The sequence below is a fragment of the Nyctibius grandis genome, chromosome 27 (assembly GCF_013368605.1).
Source record: "Nyctibius grandis isolate bNycGra1 chromosome 27, bNycGra1.pri, whole genome shotgun sequence".
NCBI lineage: Eukaryota > Metazoa > Chordata > Aves > Nyctibiiformes > Nyctibiidae > Nyctibius > Nyctibius grandis.
This window is the reverse complement of record NC_090684.1, coordinates 5,628,417-5,655,278: the sequence shown is the minus strand read 5'-3', so window position 1 is coordinate 5,655,278 and position 26,862 is coordinate 5,628,417. Positions and strand designations below refer to the sequence as shown.

Sequence of the window (26,862 nt, the reverse complement as noted above, 5' to 3'; positions counted from 1 at the left end):
ACACTCAGATGAGTGACCAGCACCACGGTATTACACTAGCCCTTTGAGGAGGGTGAATAAATTCATTTCTCTGCCCCAGAAGAGGACTGTACACACACAGAATCCAGCTCTTCAGCCCTGTGGAGAGACTTAAGGACCCCCAAAAAGGGACTGACTTTGGAAGAAATAGCACACATAGGCAAATTAATGTGAATTAAATGTACTCAGCATCTGCGCTGAAATATTTATCAAAGGAGAAGAAAATGCAATGAAATTAAGTCCCTTTCTTTTCCAGTTGCTTTATTGCTCCTGCCCTGGCTCTAAAATTGTGGTAGAGGCCTCCTGAGTCTCGGGGAGCAAGAGAACACCTTCAGCCAGCAAAAGCAGCTGGGCTGTCATCGGCAGCTGTGAGGGATGGTGACGTGGTAGCACTGTTTGGGGCCACTTGGGCTGCGTGTTGCCTGGGTCGTGAGTGTTCAAGGTCCACGTGCCTGCCTTACCACGGTCTGTCTGGCATGAGTGGTACGAGGTTGCTTTTGGGCAAACAGGAGCTGAGTCTGCAGAGACACTTCAGTATTAGCTACCTCGGGTTTGAAAGAAATCCCTTCTGGAAAAGACATCTACAGAGTGGTGCTACACTGGTCACTGGTCCCTGAGCAATGCCCTGAATCATGTCAGTGTCATAAAACAGAACCACAGAAGAGAAGGGACTTCTTGAGTCTCTAGTTCAACCCCAAACTTTTCTAGAGCTGCACCTGTGAAGGTATTTTTGGCAAGCTAGAGCTCTGTCATGGGAGCAAGCAGAAAAAATGGCAGTGGTCTATAGGATCGCAGCTCTCTGCACCAGTACGAGCTGGTTATTGTGAACACAAGGTAATCTCTGCCACTGGGACACCCCGCAGACCTGGCCACCACTCCTATGGACTATCTGGCCATCCCTGTGTTACCAGTCATGAGTATTCCCCAACAAGGAAAGAGTCATCAAGACTGGGAAAAGACTGTGAAATCTGCCTGTTGCAGCAAGATCGGTTTTCTGGAGAATTTTCCCTATTTCTGTTGCACTTGAGGTAGGAGACCTACAGAGATCTAAGGGGGTCTCACAGCACACCAGGGGCCTTCCTCCAACAGTCCGGAGGAACCAAGCACTCAACAGCAAGAAGCAAAGGTTCCTGCTGAGCAACTGCACATCACCAGCAGTAGCTTTCTGTAGGTAAAATAAAAGAAGGAATGGAGGGCAATAATGGAGACACTCTCCACTGGCTTTAAATCACCTGGGAGAGATTTCAGCCCATCTCACATGCAGCTGAGTGAGCTTGCCCTCAGTTTGCACTGTGTGCAGAGAAAAAACAAATGGTCCTGTTCTGGAAGAGCAGACTGTTGGAATATAAAGGGAGAGATGTTATCTTAGCCCTTAGAAATTTCCTGGCGTGTGACTGCCCTCCAGGTGGTGATAACTGAGTATAATTTATTCAGGTAGAAATCCCTCTTCCCACTCTAACAACGTTTTGTTTGCTCTGCCCTGAATAACAAGCCCACCAATGCCCTGGGAATGATGATCCACAACACATGTGCAGAGTTCCTAATACCGTGCAATGACAAGAAGTTTCATCAACTCACATAAATCTCCCTGTCTTCTCGGTGACAGTCCTTCATTCTTCAGATGTCTCACTTCCCCTACCTGCCAACATTTGAAATCTATAAATAGGGCCAACTGGGAGAGGGACAGGGGACGTACACTGTCACCCACTCGGTATCTGTTAGGCCAGGGCGTACCTTTGGAGGGAGCTAGTGGTAAGTAAACAACACAGCGCTGGGCAGTAGAGGCCTGACCCTGCACGGCTGGGGCACTCTGGCGGATCACTAATCAATCCAGAGCTCCCTCCAGAGCAGACTGGCTCCGGGTGTTTCTCCAGCTCTCCTTGTCACCTCAGGAGCACAGGTCCCCGCTGCTCCAGTGCCTGCAGCAAGGCTCCAGCAGAGACCCCACATCCCTGCAGCAGACTACACTGAGCTGATGGCGAGGTTCAGGAGATGCTTGGATGCTCGGTGCAGTGCTCACTGACCTTGGTGTTGGCCTTTCCATCACTGCCAGTGTGTCCTGAAGCAGGATACCACTACCTACCTACCAGCACCTTCCAGTAACCTACCAGTATCTTCCAGTGTTGCACCAAACACCTCTGGCACTGCAGCCCCCATCCCTGTCTCTCTGCACAAAGGCTGCTCTCAGTACTTTGCAAGTCCCAGCAGTGCAGATCACCCATGTTTCATTAGAAAGGGCAAGTACCTCCCTCTGCAGATGCTCTTTACTCCTACAGCCAGAGGCTGAACCTTGCTCTGCATTACACACCCCTGTGTCACTGAGCCCAAAAGAGCAATGGAGGGAAACACAATTTTTGGCTCACTCCTACTGCTCATGGGACCATTTGTTACACGGAGTCAGAAGCCCAGAACAATCCAGCACAGGTCTCAGTGACGTGGGAGCGTTCAGTGGTGGCGTGTCACATACGCACAGGCCACTCCTGTCCAAAAATACCACTTAAAAAAATCCTGACCAAGCAGAAAGCCACTGCAGCAGCAGTGCAGAGCAGTTTCTTTGCCCAGGCCCTCTTCTGTCTTCCCTTCCAAGCAGAAGGCTCTTTGTCAAGTATGGAATGGCTCTTTGACAAGCACACAACAACCTGCTTTCCAATCAGTGTCTACTTGCTGGTAAAAGCTGTTAATTCCCTCGTATAGTCTTCTGTCAGCAACATTATCCCCTCCCGTCCTGCTGAGACTGGGACAAGGGATTGTCCTGTTCAGTGGCTGCAGTGGGACATGGAGAGGGGGAAGGTGAAATATAATATGAGAAATAATATCTACGGCAGCAAGCAAGGCTAACCGAAAAGAGGTAAGGGAAGCAGGATTCCAAGGAGAGAGGAATGCTGGGGGAGGAAAAGCATGGAGTTGTCTTGACAAAGGTCCAGGATCATTTTAAAAGGGCCCAAGAAATTATTTTTTAAAGTCTATTTTTAATACAACCTACGCGTGTGATGCGAGCACTGCCTGCCACACCGCTATCTTATTACCTCCAAGATTAGCAACAAAAAGATTAATTTAGACACGATGGAATATTTTCTAACAAAAGTGTCGCTGCCTTCTGGGGAGCAAGTCTGACCTGAAAAGATCACGTACAGGGAAATCCCACACCACAGGCAATCCCTCACAGACAGGAGTCCCCCAGCTGGAAATACAACAGTTTGGGTTAATTTCAGCACAGCTGGGGTGACGGCCGATGTCATCGTGTGTCTGTAATATGTCACTATAATTGATCATAAATATACATACTCCACTGGAGCTGATAACAAAAGCTGCAGAGACAACAGAGGATTAGGCCTACACTCCTGTTCTCTGAGGAAAGTTCATCAAGCAGCTATTAAATACTAAAATGAGCCCATGGTCTTTGGTTCAGGAAGTTCCTAAGACACAGGCAGACCTGCGAGGCAAACCAGGGAGTGAATCCTTGTACAGTAGCACAGCTCTTGTACCCTGCCCTACACATGGCTATGACACAAAGAGAGCAGCAGGCTGTTTGGCTAGATGCTCTGATGTGATGCCCTATAGGTGTACTTATGTGCTTGTATTAAAGTGACTGGTGTAATATGGGGAGCCTTCAGGAGCTTTCCACCTGCAGGTCAGTGCTTGCTTTTCTGGCTTCTGTTTTAATTCCTCCAAGTAATATAGAAATAAAAGGCTTATGATCACTCCCTGTCCCTTTTCCAAGAGCTGCAAAAGCCACTGACAAACCCTCTCAGCCCTCTCTAGTGCTGGTCCACGCAGAAGATGACAAGCTACTGCAGCTGGAGCCTGTCTTGTTTTCCTTGTGGCTCCGCCCTGAAGTGAGAGGTAAAACTCCCATCCACATTGATGGATATGTAGGAGTGGCCCATCTGAGGACTCCCAGATTAAAACCTGATGGCACAGCTGAGAAGGCACAGCATTTGGGTTGTACTGAGGGAACCTGCCCACTTATTAACATTTTTGCCTTCTCTTCTTTGCCAGAGAAGCTGAGCATACACTTTACTTACACTGAAAATGATCTCCTCCAAACGCAACTGAATCACTTCTCCAAGTTGCTACTAACATTTCTGGAGAGCACCCTGCTCCAAGGGAGCCAAATACCGATGGGATCCTATAACCACAGCCCCCTCCCAGTCCCACTCGCCCCTTCGCACATTGGCAATTCATCCTGCCTAGAGCTCTCCACAGAAATCACTTCACCCTTTCCAAAACAGAGCAGCTGTTTAGCAGCAGCTCAGCACGGCAGGTCAGAAGATGACAAATCCCATATCCAGTTGAGACTTGGGAATTTTTAGGGAAACAAAACCCCAATACTGTAAGTTGAAAGAGGGCTGAGACACCTGGTTCAATACTGTTGCTCCAAAACCAGCACCAAGTAACCCTTCCAAACCGCAAGGACTCGACTTTAAACTGCCCCCAAAGCAGTGACCTCTGGCAGGAAAGACTTCTCTGGTCTCATGTGAAGTATTTTCCCCCACTCTGAACCCAAAGGAGGGACCCCTGACTATCAGCCCAGCTCAATAGCTCTTAGCTGATGAAGTTTACAGGGGTAGATCACAACATGAGGTGGGCTGGGATGACTGCAGCCCAGCAGGAGCATGACCTTAGAAGGTAAAACCAGGCCACAGCAGGCCTGATGCCAATAATACACTTAGGCCTAAATGTTCTAGTGTTTCATGCTATTCCATCAAAAATCTTGGAGAAACTTCTTTTTGGCTGAACCAGGTGTCAAAGAAAGGAGTGCCAACATGAGTGTTTCTCTGCCAAGTCAAGAGGAGACTTACAGGGAAGCCCGTGCAGTGCAGAGATGGATGAAAAGCAACTAAACAGCAGAAGACTGTCACCAGAGGCTGCGGCCGCTCAGGCTCACGAACATAATCTATCACACCCAGCCTGATTTTATTCCTTCCCCTCTTCCCCCCCATCACACACCCATTCGTGGAAGGAGAGCAGGAAGGGTGTCACTGACATCTGTACATCCAAATGTGCTGCAAGCGCTGCCTCTGTAGACAGTGCTCTACACCGGTGTCCTAGAAGATTAAAAAAGTTACGGGTCTGGCTCTGCAAGGTCTCTCTGCCCCAACTCCATAAGAGCACATTCCCCTACCCCCTTACATGGCAGCTCCAGCAGATGAGGCTGCTTCTCAAGCTCCTGTGTGGCTCACAGTAAGGCTGCATCACCACACAGGCTCCCAAGCTCCAGGACAGAGCATCAGGTCTTGAAAAATATTTCTGGCCACAGAGAATTCCCTTTTCCCTCTAACAAGGCCTCTGTTCTTTACTTGGGAAAGCACACTGAACTCAAGCAGAGGGAAGCAGTGTGGACCAGTGGCTGAAGCACCGCCCTGTGGTGCAGCAGCTGCCTCTTCTAGTCTTAGCACTGCAGGAGGCCTGGGTGAACTTGGACAAAGCCTCTCTCCTCAGCTGTCCTGTTTGTAAACTGCGAATATTTAGACTGGAAACGGTTTCCAATCTAGGGGCAGAAGGAGCCTATGAAGTGGTTAAATGCAACTAAGGTTGAGAAGCGTAAGTCAAGCCCTTTGGGACATAAGCCATGTCTGGGTTGTTTCCCCCTCGCTGCTCCAGAGATACCCTGCTACCAATGCTACGAGTCTCCTCACTATCACACATCGAGGTGCGAGTGAGCAATTGCTGCACAGCTGTGAGCCAGGAGACCCAACACCAAATTCCACGGTCCAGAGTGATCCTTTCATGGCTGTTATGTTAATGGTTGCTCTCTACCCCATTCATCCCATGGGAGCCTGACAGAGGGTCCTTCACAACACCAGCCTGTCTGTGCATGACCAAAGGACACATACTGACACTGTATCTCCTGGGTTATGAGAGTCCAGCATGCTGGGAAAGCCACATCTTCTGTCAACCCCCACGCACACACCAGCTGCTCCTGCCTGTGTCTGACAATGTTCGTTCATTAACATATGCTCAGAAATCTCTATGAGGCTTCTACACATCTTTTTAAGATCGCCAGGTCTTTCATGTTGAGATCTTAATGCACCCTCACAAGCAGTTCTTGTGATCCTCACAAGTTCTTCAGTCACTCTCACAGAAACCCTACAGCACTGCTGTGTACCATTTGATTGAGGAAACTGAGGCACGTCACCAGAAGCCACTTCCTTGGAGTTGTAAGGGAGCTGACAGCAAAAGAGAGAGGAATTGCTATGCCTTGGTCTAACCAACCATCCCACACAAGGAACAGAGCTCAAGGAGGTTGGCCCAATGCCCAGGCATGCTTGCATCCTCTCTTGGCACTTCACAATTCTGAAAGCATTTTGCAAGCAAATTTCATTTCATGCTTAATACAAAGACCAGATCATTTTGTTGCAGGTGAAGAATGAAGTGTCTTTTTCCTGAATTATAGGATGCCTTTTATAATGGTAGGACATATCTCCAGGCTATTTACAAGCCAATCTGTTCATTTACAATTTAAAATAAATTGCCCTTTAAATATCTGGCAGCTGATGTGACCCCATCGTTGTGCCGGAAGGAGGTTTACAGTGTAGTCGCTAACACCGGTTTCGAACAAGGACAAGCTGTTCTTGTGTGTCCTTTAACAAAAATGCCACCTGTCCTTCAAAAGCTGACACCATGAATACCAGTAAGGACTAATTACATCAGTAAGGGGAGAGTTCAAGGCGTTAACAGCGACATCTGATATATTTCCCCTCTTTTACATGGTTGTGTTTCTTTGTTTCTTATGCTGATCTCCGATCCCCTCTCCTTCCATGCCAAATAAACTGTTTGGCCTCTGTTCCCACGACACTGCCTATGGAAGGCTCCTCTGAGGCACCTCTCAGCTCTCTGCTGCCAACAAAGTGAGAGGCAGAAATCGGGAATGAACAGCCCTACAAAGTCATTGCTAATCCTGCGGTCTCCAAAGTACGACAAAGCCTCTTGCCAGATCACTGTGCGAGTCACAGATCTCTGCAGGCCAGTTTCAGTGGCTAACATCAACCCAAATTACTCAGAGCAAGATCTCCAGGGGTTCAGGACTCACTACAGGAGCTAGATTTTTGCAGGGACCTGCATTCAGCAGACCAAGAAACTCAGGAAATGTGACCATATCTGTTGGATCTGTATAGTGGTGCACATAGGAATGAGGACAAGGCTGAGCAACAGGTAGGGAGAAATAAAGCAGCAAATCCTACTCCCTCCAGCCAAACTCTCTCTTTGTTCCACTGCTGCTGGGCTTTAAACACAGCACCAGGGATGACTCCAGAAGATAACTGAGCCCACTGCGTCTGAGTTACCTGGGACAGACAAAAAGGCTGCTGGGCAGGGGGAAAGCCAGCAAGAAAGGGAACAGCAAATGGTCTCCTGGAGGTGTTGTGTGTGAGATCTCCCTCCCGTCACTATGAAGGAAATGCACACACAGCTAACCCTCCCTTCCAAGGAATCGGAAACCAGTCTCTTGAAAAAGGAACTTGAAACTGAAATGCAGCTTCCAAGATCATCTTGTATTTGGTGGGTCTGTCTTTGAGGCACTTACCTAAAAAAACTGATCCCTTCATTCAGTGTCTCAGCTGCCCAGGCCATTCCTTTACCTGTTCCTGGGGGATTGCTCAGTGCTTGTCACCAGTTCAGGCTGCTTCCTCCAGGTGTCCATCCAGCTTACTCCAGTCCCACAAGAAGCAGGGATTTGTACCTTTGGGCTGCAAAAGAACACAGAAAAAGATTGCTGTGACAACAGGCACGTCAGAGGAGATAAAAATACCTCCTCGCCAATCATGCTGGGAAAGTTAATAACACAAAATCCCTGTGGTCATCTGGCTTTTAAACCTATAAAAACTCGGTCATTTCACATTGACAGCATCCCACAGCCAGGCCTAAGGTCCTGCTCTGAAGTGAGAGCGGCAAGGTAGCACCAAAGAGGTTCTTCCTCTCAGCAACGCTGGAGTAGGAGGAAGGAATCAGAAGTCCCTTATGCATCTAATACCCAGGCTTATTCTCATGGAATATTTCCTTGGATCAGTCTGGCTTACATAGACCGCAGTCCTGTAACAGACTCCAGCTGAGTGTGGGGTGAACGCAGCCACAGCAGGATCGGGATTTTACACATTACCACAATGGGGTGAGAAAATGCTTTTATATCAGTAATTCCCATACCTGGGTACATGGAGCAGTGTGGGACATTTTAAAGGCTGGTAGTCTCCACAGACTATACATTGTACAAACCCTAAAACAGGCAGTCCCAATCAATTCACTCCTTCTAAAAAGTTAAAACTAACTATGCCAGACAGATACTCCCCTCTGATTTACAGCTATTTCTGGCTGAATATATCTCACCTTAGTCTTGTCATTTTTATTTTCATCAAAGAAGTGAACTCTGTCAGGACTGGAAACACCCCTCCCACGACGGGCCATGGCTCCAAACGGCATTTATCACAACAGGTTCCTGTCACCGTGGTGGGATGGGGCTGCAGTGCTGCACAGTGGCCCCATCACTAGGCAGAGACACGGCCCAGAAAGGCCTCCCCATGCCCAGGCCAACCCCAGGCGAGGCACAGCTGCTCCAGCCACCAGCCGCAAGGTTTCAAGAAGTTAAACCAAAGGTTTGGGTCTCGGTTTTATTTTCCCTTCCATCAATGGAAGCTTTTTACCTGAAAGAGAATTAGATCCTGACTTTATCCAGCACCACAGACATAGAGCTCAGGTAAATTGACAAAACGATGGAGCAAGAGGAGAAGCAAATCGACCCACCCAGCTGCAGAGCGAAGCTTCGCAAGGAGATGCTACAGGGGCAAAGCCAAGGCCAAGGTTATTTGCACACCTGAAGTTGAGTGCGGCCACGGAAAATGGGGCAAAACCAAGATACTTCTAGAGCCACATCTTAGAAACGGTCTCTTTGGGCAAACACAAGTCCTCGTGGCCTTGGAAAGGCAGAACATCCTTCCCAGCACAACGATGGAGTAAAAAAGGGTTGCGGTGTCTAATACAAGAGCTTGATTGCAGACCCACAGCCTTTGAGCCTAGAGGATCAGGAATATAATTTATAACTGCACAATGGCCAAAAACCAGATAACCAAGGGCACCACTACAGCCCGGGTTTTTCCCTTTGATGGGCACAGCAATACCTTTGGTGTGAACGGCGCAAGGACAGCCGAGGGCAGCAGGTCCGGCAGGCAGAGCCCGCTGCTCTGAGGGAGAACGGGGCACTCTCGGGGCTCAGCCCCAGGACGGAGCCTCCTGCCCTGCCCGACGAGGGGGCAGCCAGGCGGGAGCTGCCCCAGGCCAGGTCCGCGTAACACTGCCTGGCCATAGCGATCCCGCCCGGGCGCTCGGGGCCGACTACCGCCCGCCCGGGCGCTCGGGGCCGACCACCGCCCACCGCCATCCCGTCCCCTCAGCTCTGAGGGCGGGAACGCGCTGCGCACCTTCTCCTCAGGGCCCGCCGGGACTACCTGCCTTCTGACTGGCCGCGGGTACTGCCCGTCACTAGGTGTCACCCTCCGCAACCAATGGGCGCGCAGGGATCGGGGCGGGGGCGGGACTTGCAGGGGCCGGGGCCGGCGGGCGTCTCTCGCCGGCGTCGCGCCGCAGGTAGGGCCGGGGGGGGCTGCGCTGGGGGCGGCCTGATGGGAGGCCGGCGGGGCCGGGACCGTTCCCTTCCCTCCTCCGCGCCCCCGCCGCTTCCCGCCCCCCGGGGCCGTGGCTGTGGGGGGCGGGGGGGAAGGCAGTGGTCGGTTGCTCAGTGGGTGGGGGCGCTCCGGTGATGGCGGCGGCCTGGATTGCCGGAGGCATCCCGGGAGGCCGGGCCCCTGCAGCGGGGTGCGGGGGCTGGGTTGTGGAGACGCCCCGCAGGGCCGAGCATCCGCCGCCCTTCAGGGGGAACGGAGGGGTGGCCGCCGGGGGAAGCCCCGCTCCTTGCCCAGGGGCCTGCTGCTGGCGTGGGCCCGGGGGTACGAGTGGGTTGGTTCGGTGTCGGGGTGGTTAGAGCCCAGATCCCGGGTGGGGAGGGGGTGGGCGACGTGTCGGAGCCGTCAGAGGTTTAGTCTTAGAAGGGCTTCAGGTGATGTTGAAGGTGAAGAGCGTTTTGGGGATGCTCCCGGGGGGGAAGGGGCATGGAGTGGGTGCACACAGTTGTGCTGTGGGCCTCCTCTTTTGGGGGGTTTCATGCCTGGGAGCTGCCACGCTCCTCAGTCACGACCTCCAAGACCTTAACCACACCTGAGTCCCTCTTCTCCACGGGCATTCAGGGCGCTGGTGGGTTTTGGTCCAGATACAGATGCTTTTAGACAGACGGCTGCTGTAAGCTTGGCTGATTGTCTGGAAAACAAAAGCTTTAAGGCACGTGTGCAAGTGCCCCTTTGAAAGTCTGCTGTCAGACTGGGGAAGAACCAGGTCAGCTGGCCTTTGTGTGGCCGGTGTTTGATGGTTCATGATGTGTGGACTCTGTCTAGGTGTCATTCCAAGTTTTCATTTTGTTGCTGGTAAGCATGGTATAATAGATCGCATGTTTTCCCCCTGCTTTTATTAAAAATGACAGTAATGGATTGTTCGCATGATCGGAATTTAGTTGAGCTGAGTTCAATTCCAGACACGCGCTCCGTTATTGAGTTAAAAATTCAAACAAGTAGTAGTCCAAAAACACTGACAACAGGGAACGCGTACTGTGCAGCTCAGATAAGTCACACGTTAACCAGCATTTCTGATTAACACCTAAAACCCTGATGTGCAAGGGTGCCTCCAGAGAAAGAACCATTGTTTGAGGAGGTTTCTGCTAACTGGGGTGCAAAGGGTTAAGAAATCCTGCGATAAGCTGATAGGAGTGGAATGCATTTTGATTGTTTTTGGCAGGTCAGCTCGTTAGAAGTGGCTGCTGTTTTGTTTAGATAAAGAAGAGGGGAACTTGGTGTTTGTAATCCATAAAATTGAGGAAGAATTAGTTACATTAATTTTTAACGTGTTGACAAAAGATAAAGCAAATAGTGATAGAATGTGATGTAAATACTAATGGAATTATGTCAGGTAACAGAATACAAGTACCTGGAGGTAGCTGTGGGATTATGTGTGCCGTACGGAGCTGATTAATGAAGCTGTAAATTACCTTCCCTGAATAAAGCTGTGCTGAAGTGGCTTTTCAGAGCTGTCCCCAAGGTGGCACCAGGAGGTTTGCTGTGCCTCTTGGCTCCAAGCGTGCTGCCGTTGCAATGTGCGTGCCAGCCTGCTTAAGACTGACTTTGCTTTTTGTGGCAAAGAAAATGGGCTCGGATTCTTTTGGATTTGTGCAAACACACAGCTCTAGAACAACCTTATCTCTACATATGTAGCAAAAGGCATATAGTGACACCACCAAGCCAGCAACTTGAAATAATTTTTAAAAATTAGGATTTTACTGAACAGGTGTCTTGGCGTAAAGGAGGTTTAGGAATTAGTAAATATTCCACCCCCTTTCCATAGTTCATGGCTCGTGAGAGAGGAAAATATGCTGACCCCTTCAGAAGCAAAACTTTGAGTATCAGAAGATGAATGGTTTAACATTTATTACACAGTACAGCAATGAGGCTCCGTGTCCTTCTTTAGGTCACTCTTGGCCCCTGGTTTTCCTGATTCTGTCTCCCTTACTGGGCAAAACTATCAGCAGCAAAATACCTGTTGCAGAGCTCCACAATAGTAAGAGAGTGACAGGAGGTTATGTGGAGTTGCAGGAGTCAGATTGTAAAGAAGTCAGCAATATTTTTTGCAGGACTGTGGTAGTTTGGATGTGTGGCTCTAGATGGTGGAAGCTTTTTTGAGAGGATTGTTTCTTGGGATCTGTACAGAGTGTTTCCAGGAGTTTCTGACTGGCATCACCCTTGATTCAGGGATAAATTTCTACGTCCTGGGCAAAATAGCGGCAAGTAGACCAAAAAGGGCTGCGTTCAGCTGAAATCCTCTATCCTGGATGTGATGTTTTGTTTCCTCAGGCTTCCATGATGTTTGCCCAGTGCACCCGTAAGCGTTCAAGCTCCGTGCTGCTTATTGCGCTGCTGTGCTGCATCCTTTCTCCTCCAGCACAAGGCAGCAAGGTGAGTGAACAGCTTCAGACACAAGCACTGAACCGTGTGTACAGTCCAACAGCAACAAAAATGGCAGAGAAGCCACTGTTTTTCTGTGGAAGTTTGCAAAGATAAGGAGTGCTATAGCAGATGTGTATTATCATATGTAAAGCTGTGAATGTACGTGGCAGTGGCCTCTGCCCTGCCTTCTGCTGTGTTTTGGAGTGTGCATTTTAAAATTTCTTTGAAAAGTACCTGGTGTCTGGAGCAGAGGTGCTCAAGACATTTTAAAACTGTGAAGTTATTGATTGAAGTGAAAGAAGTAGCAGAGGAAGAAGAGACACGGTGTGAGGTCCTCTCTCAACGAACATTTTGCCTTTTCCTACACCTCTGGATGGCGACGCAGCAGAACTGTACCCACACGTTCACTCACTAATGCCATCTCCTCTTGCTTCTGCAGAGCTCAGAGGACATCCGCTGCAAGTGCATCTGTCCCCCGTACCGGAACATCAGTGGGCACATTTACAACAAGAATGTGTCGCAGAAGGACTGGTGAGTTGTGGGTTGAAGCCTGAGGGGTCGGCCCATGAAAGCCAACGCTCTGGAGTTCCTAGCTGGTGCTAAGGAAGTAATTCCCTGCCTGTGCATTTGCAGAGGTCGTTTTGGTAGGTGATGTTCAACCCAGGCAAGGGGCATTTTTTGAACAGAGATTGAGGAATCTGGGAGGCATGATTTCTTAAGCCATGGCTCTTAGCAGATGTAGTGTGTACCCTCCAGTCCCTTTCACCCGGACCAGATCCCTACAGAAGGTGCTTGGACAGTCTACCCCAGGAATTTTGGGCTAGCTGAGCTGTGAGGGGAACTCTTAAAACCAGCTCAGCATTATCAGCCTGACGGGAAAGCTGGGACACAGAAAAAGTGTCCTTCCAGAGGTTTCACCTTGTCCTGTTGCTGATTTTGGTTCCTTTGTGTTGCAGCAACTGCCTGCATGTTGTGGAGCCGATGCCGGTGCCGGGGAATGACGTGGAGGCCTACTGCCTGCTGTGTGAATGCAAGTACGAGGAGCGCAGCACCACCACCATCAAGGTAACTGTGGGTCTGTTCCCTGTGGCTGGCTCCTTCTCCTTGCCATGCCACGCCATCCCAGGCACTGCTGGACTGGTGGGTTCCTGGAGAAGTGCCCAGAAAGGGAAAATAAAACTATCGCAGCTTGTACACAGTGGTAGTGCCAGAGGCACCGTGACTGAGTCAGGAGGGCTCCTGGCAGCGAGGAGCAGGCTGCACAGGAGCCCAGTCTCCTTGCTGAGGATGTGTGACAGTGCCAAGCACGTCTGACTAGGGACCCACCTTGTTGGTCTCCTTTCACATGCAGCACGTGTCCTAAATTGGCACGGTGCGGAGAAGATCAGCACGGTTCATGCCGTGATGGCACTTACATCTCATCAGCCTTCCTGCAAGAGACTTTTTACTGAGCAAAATTAGAATGAGGGAAGAGATCAGACATCAGAGGCAGCTGAGAAGGGAGCTTCTGGCCTCTGTGGTGGTGCTTATCTACACTACTGATCCTTTTCCACTGTGCTATGCTTAACTGCAGGTGATCATCATCATTTACTTGTCTGTGGTGGGGGCACTGCTGCTTTACATGGCTTTCCTCGTGCTGGTGGACCCTCTGATCCGGAAGCCAGATGCTTATACCCAGCCCCTGCACAATGAGGAGGAAAATGAGGTGAGGCTATGCTGCTGGTGCATGCAGGGTGCACGTGGGTGGCTGCGGTCACGGTGGAGACAGGGTGGTAGGGTGACAAGAGAATGGCTGACAGGGGAAGAGTGACCTCATGCTTGTCCCCTTTGGTCCAGTGTGGGACCAGCGCTGTTGCTCTTTGGGCCCTTAGCACAGGTAAACATTTAGACTCAAATCTGTGCAGATCATGCTGAAGCACAAGGAAATATTCCAAGTTAAAGTTCTGTATTATGAGCACAAGATGAGACGTGTCCTCTGGGACAGGGGGTGGCTTTTCACCAAGTGGCCTGAACTTGGTATGTCAGTCTGGATGAAACCCAAAGTTAAACGGTTCCTGTTTGTGCAGTGTCCTAGGTGTAGTGACTTGGTGAGCTTCCAGGGAAGGATGGGTTTATTTGCTGAAATATGGGGCTGGCCTCTCTTCTAGACGCTTAAAAGAGCAGCCTCTGAGGTGCTGCAGCTGTTGTTTGACTGTGCTCTGGGGCTGAGCCCTGTTGTGTCCAGGTCCTTGTTCCTTGTGCTTCTTCCCAGAGCAGAATTTCACTCAGATCCCATCTTTTTGGGCAACATTGGCATATGATATCTTGGGCAAGAGATTAGGACCCAGCAGCAAAGAGAGAGCCTGTTTCTCTCACAGATTTTGGGGGAGGACAGACTTCTTGCTGCATGAAATTCATGCAATTTCAGCATCCAGCATACAACATCCTTCCCCTTGGGAGAGAGACAGCGCTTTAGGGGGAGTGATCGGGCCCAGTTCCAAGCGGGATTTCAGAACAAGAGCACCCTGACTTGTAAATCTTTTCTTCTCCCCATGAGGCTTCCCTTCTCTTGGAAGGAGATACAGGAGGCTGAGATGGTGATGGTCAGCAGAGCTGATGGCTGGCATGCAGAAGTGGTGGAGGAGCGGAGCGGCTGCACGCACAGCAATTAGCTCTCAGGCTTGATTGCATCTACGGCTCATGCTCTGTGGGATGCAAGAGCTCTCCAAGCCTTGCTGCCTGTTAGTGCAGCGTGTGGCTCTGCGACACAGCTTTCCCTGTGGCTTTCTCAGCTCAGATGTGCAGTTTGGTGGGGTGCAGCGCTAGGCAGAGCTCTCTCCTGGAGCTGAGCTCCTTCCCGTGGTGGAGCCCCAGGGCTGTGCTCAGCATCGCCCTGGCCGCTGCTCCAGGCCCCCCAGCTGCTGGGAGGAGGCTCCTGAGGAGGCTTCCCTAGCAATTGCTGACTTTGGCTGCTAGTGATTAGCTCAGTCACTCTTTGAGAAGGGCAGCTGCTATGTTTGAAGACACTCTCCTTTCCTAGTCTCTGAGAAAACCACTGGATCAGACTGTCCTGTTTATACTTTGTTGCAAGTATAAACTGTTTGGCCCAATTCTTTCCTACGCTGATGTACGTGAGGAGAAGCTGCTCTGGCGTGCACGGTCTATCAGTTACCTCCCTCTGCTGAAAAAAGGGAGGTTCTGCAGGAGGAGATGAATTGTATCCTGAGAGTGTGCTTTGGCTCCACTGCTCCACAGGAATAATGGAGATTTAGATCTAGGTGTGTGCTGCAGATGCCCTGTATTAGGTGAGGTTTATCTTACTCCAGTGTGCTGGACTGTAAACTCTTTGGGATAGGCCTTGTGATTGCCTTGGTGTTTGTGTGCCACGATGGATCCTGATCTAAGGAGCCTTCTGACATGACTGCAGTGTAAACGTGGTGGTTTGGAGCAGTCTGAACAACAGGGCTGGACAAAAGTCCTGCAGCACTGTCTGAGAAATGGATGAGCAGCTCCTGTGTAAGCTGGTGTGCTGAGGACAGTGGAAATTACTGGCCCAGTTTCAGCGGGGTGATGCAGTTTGCTTTAGCAGTGTGGCTCCTTGCAGACTCCTAGCAGTGGATTTCCAGCAGAGGTTTAGACTTGGTGCAGTTCCTCTCCTGGGGACTTTTTACTTGGGGCCTGTGACTTGACCACGGGTGGTCCCCAAAAGCAACCTTTCCAGCTGGAGCTGGGGGGCTGGTGTGGAGGAGCTCTGACAAGGAGGTTCTTCGTCAGGACAACTCAAGCCTTGAATTGCTCCTTCAGTTGAAGTTCCGAGCTGCCACTTTCTGTGTTCAGGCTGGACATGCCTTAATCTCTTTCACCCTTTCCTTCCATTGCAGGACGCTCGCTCCTTGGCCGCAGCCCCCACCCCATCTGGCGCTAGAGCCAACACGGTGCTGGAGAGGGTGGAGGGGGCCCAGCAGCGCTGGAAGCGCCAGGTGCAGGAGCAGAGGAAGACAGTTTTCGATCGCCACAAGATGCTGAGCTAGATCTCTGCTGAGCTGTGCGGCACCACTGCCCAAGAGACAGGGTAGCTCCGCTGGTGGAGACGGACAGCAAGTCACCCTCGGACATCCGTGGTGTTTGAGTGAAAGCTCTAACCCTCTCTGATTTACCGTCTTCGGAGAGAGAAGCAGACCAAAATGCTTGCCTCTGGTTTTGTCCCCTTGCCCTTGACCTCTCAGCCCAGAGGCTCCTTAACCCTTTCCCAGCTGAGATCTGCGCTGATCGTTAGCCCCGTGGCTGCATGTAAACGGTCGGTCGTATGCGGTGAGGGGCTGACTCGAGCAGGGGCTGCAGCCCCGGTGCGCTGTGCTCGGCTGGACCCCGCGGGCACCCACTCGCTGGGACTGAAGTCTCCGTCAGCCCACCCCCGCATCAGAGACAGGGGTCTCGGTACGGAGTGTTGGGAGCTGCCTGAGTCTTCCTGGGATAAAGAGTGGGATCATTTTTATGTGGGATAAATTATGTGGCGCTTCTCCAGGACGAAGAGGCCTCCTTCTCCTCTGGTTTGCACCGATGTTAATTGGGCATCGTGGTGCTGAGACAAGTGTGTTGCCCTGGAAGGAGGAGGAGGGGGTTCCCTGCCAGCATCAGCTGCTGCTCACACTTACCTGGTGTAAACTGAGCAGATTTCCACTCTCTTCAGCAGAGTCTGTCCAGATTTACACCAGCATAACTGAGATGGCAGCTGGTTTCTGTCTAGGTTAGTATCACAGAACCGATTAGTACATTCACAAGCAAGAGACCAACAGGTAAAAGGTTGATTTACATTTATAGCTTTTCCTGCTTTAGCAATGGATAAAAACACACTGGGGAGAAAGCTTTCCCTTTGTACCCCCATCGGTAACCCTTGAGGCTCTCACAGTGCGGTCAGGGGCATTTGTCCAAGAGAACTGGGGCAAAGGCTTTACTGGAGCACTGTAAACACTTGTCTGGGTCTTGGGGCCCTGGAAAGGGGACACTTGTGCTCCTCGGGACACTCCGAGAGCTCTGACTGTGCTTGGGCTGCGTGGAGGAAACAGAAGCGATTCTGCAAGGTGTATATTGATCCCACTGAGAACATCGATAACGTCAGGAAGGTGCTGGAGTTTATCATGTAGCATCTCTATTAAATGCAGACAAAGATCTATTACAAGGCTGGGGTTTTTTTCAGAGGAAAGTCCCATCGCACCAGGTCTGGGGCTCCCAGCACTGAGCGGCTTCTCTCCAGGCTGCCTTCCAGTGCCCAGCGGGCAACTAGTGATAGGACAAGAGGACACAGCCTCAAGCTTCGCCAGGGGAGGTTCAGGTTGGACATTAGGAAGCATTTCTTCTCAGCAAGGGTCATTAGCCATTGGAAGGGGCTGCCCAGGGAGGTGGTGGAGTCACCATCTCTTGAGGGGTTTAAGAAAAGCCTGGACACTGGACATGGCACTTAGTGCCCTGGTCTAGTTGCCATGGTGGTGTCAGGGCAACGGTTGAACTCGATGATCCCAGAGGGCTCTTCCAACCTGGTTGATTCTGTGATGCAAGACCTCGAGACCGAGCTGTGGTTATGGCACTGGAGGTGAGTCCCCTGGCACTGGTTCGTGCCTGTCTGTGCTTGGAGGGTGACTGTCTTGCTCCAGGACAGTGACTGTCTTGCTCCAGGAGAGCTGGGCTTAAAACACTGGCAAACCAGAGCAGTCCCGCTCGGCACGAGTTAGAGACAAACTGCTCCGAGCTGTCTCACAGGAAGGCCGAGCAGATCAGAATTCCTCCCTGTTTGTTGAAGGCTGAGCTATTTTGTTGCTAAAAGCCTTGTGGGGAGAGGCGCCGGTCGCTGCCCCACGTGCTAGTGCCAACAGCTTTTGGTGGAGCTGCCCAGCAGGATCCAGCCCTCCAAGCTGATCCTGCCAGACAATTCCAACAGAAGCTTTTTGGGGGCTGTGAGTACCCCAGTCACCCCTCAGCACCTCGCCGGGCTAAAAAGTACCCAGAGCTTCGCGTTATACCCAGGTCCCATTTTCTGTTACCCATCCTTCTGTGGTTCTCAGTCATTGGACCTTTCTCTCCCTTTTAGAAACCACGTCTTCCCCGTCCTTCCCCTCGCTGTGAATCCCTCTTGGACACGAGGTGTGGTCCCTGGGACCTGCAGCCCCCCCGAGACGGGGGAAAATCTGCTTGAAGGGTCTGAACGCAAGCGGTGGCTGGATGAGAGCTGCCACGCAGGGACGGAGCCGGTGCGATGGGTCCATCTGGTGGCTGGTGCCCCTCTGATCAGCACCAAGACATCGGTGATCACCAGTGGTGGGGGTCCTGCTCCCAGTGACTGGACCCTGGTGTCCTTGATCCTGGAGGGTAGGGGGGGTTGGTGAGCAGCACCCCCATACCCTCCCCTGGCTTGAAAATGGGATGGGAGAGGGAAAAAACTGTGGGTTAGAAATCCGGAGTCGGTGGGTTCAGAAACTCGGGTGGGGAAGGGACGGTGTGGAGAGGTTGCAAAAAATGCCACTGTCTGGTTAATTATTTGATTAGTTAATTAGCTCTGTCCTGTGCACCATCCTCCCTGGGAGGAAACGTTTGCTGCTGCCCAGGCTGAAATTCCCAAGCTTATGCTCCTCCTGGAGCTTCACGCAAGCAGGCCCAGCCTGGTGGGCCCCGCTCCTGGCCCCATCCCCGTCCCACCCTGCCGACCTTCGGAGCCAGGCAGCAGCGCCAGCTGGAGTCAATAATTTAATTCCTTATCAAAAAAAAGGAGTGAGAAAAATAAAAGACCTCTTAGTACAAAATACAGCGCTTTGGCGACCCGCCATGTCCCCGGTCAGGTGCCTGCCGCGGTCCAGACGTCGATGCTCTGGATGATGAGCCACTCGCTCTGGTCCCGGGTCACCCGGATCCTCACGCACTCCACGGGGCCAGGCACGCCCCGCTCCAGCCCTCGCCCCTCGAACGTCCCCTTCTCGAAGGTGCCCACGGTGGTGTAGGCAGAGCAGTCCCGGCCGTTGGCCCGTCGCCGCCGGCCCAGCTCCAGCACCCCTGCGTGCAGGATATCGCCCCGGCGCTCCTCGGAGCCTGTGCGCACCCGGACGCGGGTGACGCGGGCCGGCTGCTGGAAGACCACGCAGAAGATACTGCCGGCTGCTGGGTTCTTCCCCCAAAAATACCCCTCTGCTGTGCTGTAAGCCTTGAGGGGCTCATAGTTCTCGAAGGTGGCCATGCTGGTGAACAAGGCCGCTGGTGGGTTGTCCGGAAGGTCCAAGGCATCCGCTTGGAACTCATCATCCTCCAGCCGGTTGACAGTGCCCTGGAAGGAGGAGTAGAGGCCCATGTGCTGGAAGAGGGAGGGCTTGAAGCGGATGACGTCCTTCTGGGTGAGCAGGAGGCGGAAGTGGACCAGCAGCCAGTCGCAGGGCATCTCCTGGTAGAAGAGGAGGAGGAAACGAGCCAGGCGAGGAAGGTCGCTGGAGTGGTAGAGCTTACCGATGTAGCCCAGCTTGGAGAACTCAAGGGTGGCCCAGTTGGAGCCTTCCCGGGAAGCCAGTGCCTTGCGGATGGCCGTCAAGAAGGACTTGGCACTCCACACGTCATCCTCGATCATCAGGTAGTAGGAGGAGAGGTTGGCAGCGAAGGCGAGGAGGAAGGCGTAGTCCACGTTCTGCTTGGACCTGAACCTCACCCGCTCCTCTGGGTCGTTGTAGTTTCTCTTGAGGCCCTCCAGGGTGGGGTAAAACTCATGGGGAGCATGGATAAGCAGGAGCCGGCCCAGGAGGATGTGGTGAGCAAACTTGCGGGCGATGTCGACGGCCACACGTACGTTCCATCCGGGGTCTGCGTCAGCCAGGTGCACCACCACCACCATCTCCTGCAGCTCCTCCTCCGATGACTGCTTAAAGAGGGACTGGAGCGTGGCAGGGAGGTAGTAGCCACGCGGCCGCTGCACCGATGCCAATCCCACTGCCAAGAATTCTGCGAGGCAAAGGAAAGGCATTAGCAGGCTGGGGGGTGACCTGGGATGCACCACAGTGAGGTTTTTCCCTGCAAGCCACAAGGAGGGGGCTCCAAAAAGTTCTCCACATGGCCAGCCCACGTGGTTAATGCTATTTATGGCCCCATGTCCAAGGCTGGCAGGTCCTTTCTGAAGCCCCCAGCATCTCAGGAGGTGCCCAAAACTGGACCAAATGGCAAGGAGAGGACAGGGGTCCCAAAGCCACTCACTTTTGTGGGGTGACAAGGAGCCAGCGAGGAGGTTGTAGGAGACATTGTGGAGTATGGAGAGGTCATCCATGTCCCTGAGCACACGCAGGGCTCCTTCTGGCTGCAGCATCTGCAGGACCGTGTCTGGGGCCAAGCCCCTGAGCTCCACCTGGATGGGAGCCAGACGCAGCCAGGTCAGACCCCAGAGCACCATGGACCCATGTGAGCAAGGGGGGAGGAGAAGGGGGGGACCCAGAAATGAGGGGGAGCCCCTGTCCTGCCCTCCCGGCTCCTGGATCAGGGGAGGCCCGAGGTGCACAGGGCAACCCCAAGGAGAGAAGACAGAGCTGGGGTTTGGGGGTGATACGGGGCAGGGAAGGGAGCAGAGCTGGGGTTGGGGTCCGTGCGGGGCAGGCAGGGAGGGAGGATGCTTCAGTGGGGACATCACTGGTGGGGGACTCACCTCCAGGGGATCCTGCTCTTGCCGGCTGCCCCCATGGAGGAGGAGGAGGAGGAGGAGGAAGGAGGCTGCGAGCGCAGCTGTGAGGGAGCGCTTCAGGGAGCATCGCATAGCACGGGGCCGGCACGCCGAGGCCTGAGGGAGGAAGGGACACATCAGGTCAGGGCACAGCCCGGGGAAAACCACCATCCCCAGGACAGGATCGTGGGGTGGCACCTGGATGCACCCCTGGGGCTGACCCCTCTGCCCAGAGCACCCAGGGGTGGCCACGGGGCACCCACACACCATCCCCTTTGGGCAGGCAGGGGCAGGACCCCAACCAGGGCGGGGAAAAAGATCAACCAGGAACAAAATCCACCCCCCCAGCCCTGCCAACACCCCACGCAGCAGCCCCAGAGCTGGAGGTGGAAGAAACGCTGGTGACACACACCTCAGGGAAGGCTTTCGGGTCAGGGTGGCACCCCAGGAGCTGTCACCGAGCCCTCGGGACTTGGCACCAAGCCCTGGGAAACACTCAGGTCTCAACAGAGCCCGGGCTGCTCTTCCAGCATCGCAAGGACGAAGGAGCCTCCCCAGCCCCTCCTGCTCCCCTCTGCCACCGGGCAGCTGCGCTCGCCCCGTCCCAGCCCCGTCCCTTGCTTGGTAGGACAAGAAAGCTGTCCCCAAGGTGGGGAGCGTCACCTTCAAGGAATTCATACTGCCCTTGAGATGTTTTACCTTGAAGCAGAGGCGTGGCAGGAGGCTACAAGGCTCCTGTGTTCGCCCGGGGTTTTTCCATTATAAATATGACCGGGGCTGCCCTGGACGAGGGGAAAGCGCAGAGCGAGCAAGTCCCAGCCCGGCGGGGCAGACACAGCCCCATCCAAACCGCTCGCGGCTTCAGCTCGTTCGGGTCAAAGCCTCTTTGAATGCAATCATGTGGAGGAAAAGCTCTCCTAAGCTGTCTAATAAAGCAGCCAGCAAGCTGCCAGCCTTCCTGAGCAAAGGCTGGCCTTTACCCGGGATTTCTCCTTAAATCCATCACTGCATCAACTGCCGCTGCACAGTGGCTGCTCCCGGCCCACCTGCGGTCCCCAAATGGCAAAGGCCGGTGCAGCACCTCCATGGCTGCTGCTCTGGAGTGTGTGTTGGGCTTATTTTAAGGAGAAACCCCCCGTTTTCCTGCCCAGAGTCCTTTGGGGGGTTGGCAGCATCTCAACAGGCGGGCGCAGAGCAGGTCCCCCTGCCGCGGCCGCCAGCACCGTCCTCGCCGCGCTGACCTCAGCCAGGAACTTTGCTCGTTCCTCAGAGATAAGCGTTTAAACCAGAGCGAGCTGTGAGCTTCCGGGGAGGGTTGGGCTGAGCCTTAGACCCAGCTCAGCCAAGGAGAGCAGAGGAGCCGCCTCCCTCAAGCTTGAACCCAGAACTGGTTATCGGTGGTTCTTCGAAGTGCTCAGGAGGGACAACAAACTCCTGGAGCTGCTTAAATTCTCTGTCCAGGTCACAGCAGAGAGTGGGGAGAGCTGGGGGTGCTCCCTGCCCTGGGCCAGCTCTTCCCAAAGCCCCCCCGGCCTCTCCTTCCCCTGCGGCGATGGGGGCACATGCCGGCTTAGGGGGGAGCAGCTTTAGGGACCCATCCCAGGCCACGGGGACATCACGCCACCCTGAAGCCACCCTGGAGGTGGATTTCCAAGCCCAGACCTCCACGATCTGTGGTGCAGCACCAAGGCCACGGGGTGAGCTGGGAACGGCGAGGCTTGGCAGCCGACCACACGCCGGGGTGGGCGTATTTATACTCACGGTGGCCAAAGGTTTTTCTGGCTGCTGGGAGGGCGTCCGGCTGCCAACGGCCCATCCTGGATGGACACCAAGGTGCTGCTCAGCACCCCCAGCTCCCACAGGCAGCGGTTTTGTCCATGGAGCGGGAGCAGGGAGCCCGTGGGGAGCAGGGGGTTGCATGCGCCGCACCTCTTGGGCATCGCTCTGCATCGCAGGCTTAACATAGCAGAAGGTAACGAACGCTGCCCCATAATTAGCCGCCTAATTATGCTTTTGATTTTTGCCTCCATGGAGAAAGAAAGCAGCCCCAGCTAGACGGGCACAACCAGGGGCCACGCCACCATCGGCACGTCACCGGGATCCCAGCTGCCACTCCAGGTTCACCCCTGTCCCCACTCCTGCCCCAGTGCCTCGTGCACCTTCTCCACAGCTCAGCGCCCTGCTGGGGATGTCCCCAAAAGCCACCCCTCCATGGGGACACTGGGCTGGTGGCCAGGAGCAGCTGGCTGCTGAGAGCCGCTAGCCCGGAGCCAGACGAACTCCTCCGCTTCATTAGGAGACTCCCGGCCAAACGGGCTGCGTGACGCGGCAGCCGTGACTCAGTCCAGCGGAGGGGAAGGAGAACGAGTAAATACATGGCCTCGGTCCCACGAGGGCTGTGAGGAAGGGCCGGACGCTCCCCGTGCGCAGGCGGCTCCAGCTGCTTCCTCCGGCACCGGGGAGTGCAGTGTTGTTTGCTCAGGGAGAAGGGGAACAAGCAGGGCTCACCCTCCCTCCGCCAGCAACGCCTGTCCATGCTGGGGGAAACTGAGGCACGGCAAAAGGCTGTGTGTCACCCAGTGGGGGAAGCGCCAGGTCTCCTGCATCCCAGGTCGGTGCCCCTCAGCACCTCCCGCTGGCGGTCCCCAGGATGGAGAGGGGCAGGGTGGAACCCAGCGCCAGAAATCGCCGCTCGCTCGAGCCAAAGATGTGACGAATTGTTGCAGCACGATGTCCCCGTGGGTAAATCATGGGTGTTGGGGGCTGTGTGGGGCGGGGTGCTCCTGGGCCCCTGCGGAGCCAGCCCGGGGCCCAGCCCCACGCTCTGTGGGGGTCTCTGCTCCAAGGGTCATCCCGCAGGGAGGAAGGAGGGGAAAAGCTCGTTTCAGTAGCGCACGACTCGGGGACCCAAAGCTTTAGGTCAGCGCAGGTGTCCTACAGCCCCACAGCACAGGGGTGGCTCCTTGGTGAGGGGACACTTGGGTCTGATCCCAGCATGGGGACCCCCAGCCCACCACCCTGCCCTCATTTCCCCCCCAGGTTCCCAGGTGACCCTGGCCTGCGGCACCCCTTTCCCGTGCAGCCCCGTCCCGTGACACCAGCGAGATGGCTCGTGCCCAGCACCACTCCGGATGCACCCACCCAGGCAGCAGAGACTTACGGGGTGCACGGCAGCCCAGAGTGTGGGTGCACAGCGGCGGCAGCCAGGCAGCCTCGCCGTCTCGCCGGGGTGCTCGGCCCTGGCAGCTTCCCCAGGGCTGGCTGGACTCTGGTTTCTCGCTCAGCAAAGCCCCACCCCGAGTCCTCGCCTGCCTCCCGCAGAGGAGGAGCGTGCGCCGGAGTCCTCTGCCCCACACCGTGAGCGCTCGGTGAACCGGCCGCGCTGGCCGGGACCCCAGGTGGGACGGGGCGAAGGGTCCCCAGCCCCGCTGCAGGGGTTAGGGCAGCCCACGATGGCACCGGCTGTCTCGCACCCGTCCACCGCCTCCGATGGCAGCCCCAGGCTCCAGGCAGGATCAGACCCCCCCGAGGGCTCTTGCCAGGCCCCAGCACCCCAAACTCCCACGCAAACCTGCCACTTTGGTGGCACTGGGGTGAAAACACGCCGTGTGCTGAGCCAGGAGCCTGGGGACACAGAGCCATCATGTTTTTTCGCCCCCCAGTTATTTTCCAGCCCTGGTACCGAGATGGCAGAAACCTCCGGGGCTGCCGAGCCAGAACCGCACCCCCCCCGGCACCCCGGGCCAGGGCAGAGCTGGCTGCCAGGATCCCACCCGGGACAGACCCCACGGGGGCACCACAGTTTCCCCGCACGCCCCAGCTCCTTGCTGGAGCGTTGGGCACCGCAGCCCCGGCTGGGAACGAAGCCCCTTCCATCCCCGTGAGCCAACATGGGCCGTGCAGGGCCCTTCCCATGGCCCAGTTTGACCCCAGCTCCTCCACCCTCCAAGCCTTGTTTCTCTCCCACTGCTTCCCTCCTCCAGACCCACAGCAGGAACATGGCCCCGGAGCACCCACGAGTCACCCAAGAGCATCGCTTGCACCCAGCTCAGAGCCAGGCGCTCCTCATCTCCTTCCGACACAGCAACTCACCCACAGCATCCCAACGGAGAGGAAGACTCTTCCCTTCCCCTCCGTCCCATCCTCCCCATTTATCTGCACCGAAGCCTTGGTCCCACTTCCCTCCTCTCCCTGCTGGCCTGGGCCTCTCCTACCTTCGGAAAGGCCCCGTCGTCTCTTCCCACGCTCCGTCTTCTACAAATCCCCTGCGCTGCCTTCCAGCCCCAGCTGCTCACTGTGGGTTCAGGTGGAACCGCCGGCCTCGGTCATCTGTGAGGACAAAGGTGGCCACGGAGAGATAAGGTAGAGCAGGAAGCAGGTGATGGCGCTGGGAAGGAGAGGAAGAGACGTCCACAGGCACCCGGATCCGCTGGCTTTCGCTTTTCCCACACCATTTGATTTTTAAATCCTTAAATTCCCATCATGGGATGCCAGTGGCTCTGTCCCCGCGGGGTCCCGGGGGGCTCTGGGGATACCCCGCCTGCAGCGGGGCAGGGGCAGTCGGTACCTGCACGTGGGCAGGGCTGGAAGACGCCAGGAGGGCCAATGGAGCCAGGCTGGTGCAGCCCAGCAGAGATTTGCTGTTTAATCGCACGTGGTAAGGATGGGATGTGGGGCTCGGTGGATGTCGAAACGACCAGCAGCAGCTGCAGGATGGGGAGGGTTTTTCTCGCTGCAGATGCCCCGTGACTCCCATCCCTGCGCCGGAAGGAACCGGGGCTTGGTCCTTCCTGCCCTCGCGGGAAGGAAGGGGAGGGTGGGGGGCCACTGCGCCCAGCGCAGCCCTGGGGCCCTCAATGCTTGTGGGTGCACCAGGCAGCCCCACCACAGAAACGTGCCTTTTGGGGAACACACGGGGTGCGGCAGAGCCACCAGGATCCCTCTTTGGTCCCCACATGCCATCCCAGGGTGCAGAGCTAGGGCAGGATTTGACCGTCTCCAGGCACATCCATGAGCCTGCCCAGAGTGGGAGAGGAATCCACAGCCAGGACACCACCACCACGATGTGGTCCTGGGTCCTTTTGTCCTCCAAGCAGGTCCCACAAGCGCAGCCTGAGCCAGCCCAGCCCATCCCCTCCTTGCACTATGGGGCAAACCCCAAATGCCTGTCGGGGTGCTGGAGAAGGGCCCCTCCACCCGTCCCCCCCTGCGAGGGCCACGGCACAGCCCCAGCACCCAGGCACAACCGGGGCCCTGGCACCCAGAGCTGCTCACAAACCTCCTTCTGGCCCAAAAACTGGTGCTCACACTCTGCTCGCTGAATTATTTCGCCTGGGGAATAGAGAGGTGGCTGAAATGAGGCTAAAAGGCACATGTTTGCTTGTTCTTGGAATAAACTGGAGAAGAGAGAGAAGCCCCAGGTGCAAAGGCTGTTTTGAGAGGGGCACACGGCTGCACGGGCACAGAGCCAGCCTGGGGAGGACCCGTCCCCTCAGCTGGCACCGGATCAGAGCACTGGGGTGGGACAGGCACAAAGGGACCCACCGCAGGTACTGGCCACCCTCCCCGCAGCACCCAGCCCTCACCCTGCCCCGGCTCAGCTCCCATCTGCCACCTGATCCCCAGCAAGGAGAGGGGCAGGGTGAGGCCAGGGTGGTGGCCGAGCCTCCACGTTTCCCTTGGGGAAACCCGAGAGCCGGGCCAGCTCCGCTTACAGCCCTTCTATTATTCAGGAGCCCGAGCGGGACAAAGCAGAGGTAAAACAGGGCCCCCCGCAGCAGGGAGAGCAACGGGGCTCCGGCCGTCGCGTTGCTGACCTGGGGCTCCATTTCCACACCACTGGGGACCCTTTTGAGTCACGTCCTATGGGAAAGGGATTATCTTACACCAAACTGCAGCCTCTCCTCTCCGGAGCCCTGGCAGTGACTACGGAGACCAGTTGTGTCGTAGCATCATCACATCCCACCCCTGGAGAACATGGAGAAGGATTTTTTTCAGCAAGCAGCCTTCAAAATGCTGGGCTTGGGGGGACAGGGCCTGGAAACCCCTCTGCTTGGGGCTGAGGTCTGGCCAGGAGTCACTCAGGTCACCGAGCAAACCTCACACGGGGCTCCCGTGCTCCGGGCAAGGGAGTAAAGGGAAAATACGGTGTCC

At 54.9% G+C, this 26,862-nt stretch overlaps 2 protein-coding genes across 4 annotated transcripts; one reads left to right on the top strand and one right to left on the bottom strand.

Moving 5' to 3' along the window:
- Positions 1-9,540: 9,540 nt before the first annotated feature.
- On the top strand, positions 9,541-17,205 carry TMEM9 (transmembrane protein 9). The gene is made up of 6 exons (XM_068419245.1): positions 9,541-9,594; positions 11,961-12,062; positions 12,493-12,584; positions 13,010-13,118; positions 13,627-13,758; positions 15,914-17,205. The coding sequence occupies exons 2-6, from the start codon at positions 11,967-11,969 to the stop codon at positions 16,061-16,063; spliced, it is 579 nt and encodes a 192-aa protein (XP_068275346.1). The 5' UTR covers positions 9,541-9,594; positions 11,961-11,966; the 3' UTR covers positions 16,064-17,205.
- On the bottom strand, positions 16,830-25,378 carry LOC137674091 (alpha-1,6-mannosyl-glycoprotein 4-beta-N-acetylglucosaminyltransferase-like). 3 transcript variants are annotated; one of them, XM_068419243.1, is made up of 5 exons: positions 25,277-25,371; positions 24,924-25,038; positions 20,695-20,826; positions 20,253-20,400; positions 16,830-20,003 (listed from the first exon to the last, which is right to left on the bottom strand). In XM_068419243.1, exons 3-5 carry the CDS (start codon positions 20,800-20,802, stop codon positions 18,859-18,861), a joined length of 1,401 nt encoding a protein of 466 aa, XP_068275344.1. In that variant the 5' UTR covers positions 20,803-20,826; positions 24,924-25,038; positions 25,277-25,371; the 3' UTR covers positions 16,830-18,858. The 3 variants fall into 3 exon arrangements, with proteins under 3 accessions (XP_068275344.1, XP_068275342.1, XP_068275345.1); XM_068419241.1 differs by having other exon boundaries at positions 24,924-25,378; XM_068419244.1 differs by lacking the exons at positions 24,924-25,038; positions 25,277-25,371 and adding an exon at positions 23,870-23,940.
- Positions 25,379-26,862: the final 1,484 nt, after the last annotated feature.

Coding starts and splice junctions, on each gene's coding strand:
- TMEM9 (XM_068419245.1), top strand. CDS start 11,967: ATGATGTTTGCCCAGTGCACCCGTAAGCGTTCAAGCTCCGTGCTGCTT. Junction 13,119..13,626: donor GCAGCACCACCACCATCAAG/GTAACTGTGGGT, acceptor GCTTAACTGCAG/GTGATCATCATCATTTACTT. Junction 13,759..15,913: donor ACAATGAGGAGGAAAATGAG/GTGAGGCTATGC, acceptor CTTCCATTGCAG/GACGCTCGCTCCTTGGCCGC.
- LOC137674091 (XM_068419241.1), bottom strand. CDS start 20,802: ATGCGATGCTCCCTGAAGCGCTCCCTCACAGCTGCGCTCGCAGCCTCC. Junction 20,401..20,694: donor AAGAGCAGGATCCCCTGGAG/GTGAGTCCCCCA, acceptor GCTCCCATCCAG/GTGGAGCTCAGGGGCTTGGC. Junction 20,004..20,252: donor CTCCTTGTCACCCCACAAAA/GTGAGTGGCTTT, acceptor TTTGCCTCGCAG/AATTCTTGGCAGTGGGATTG.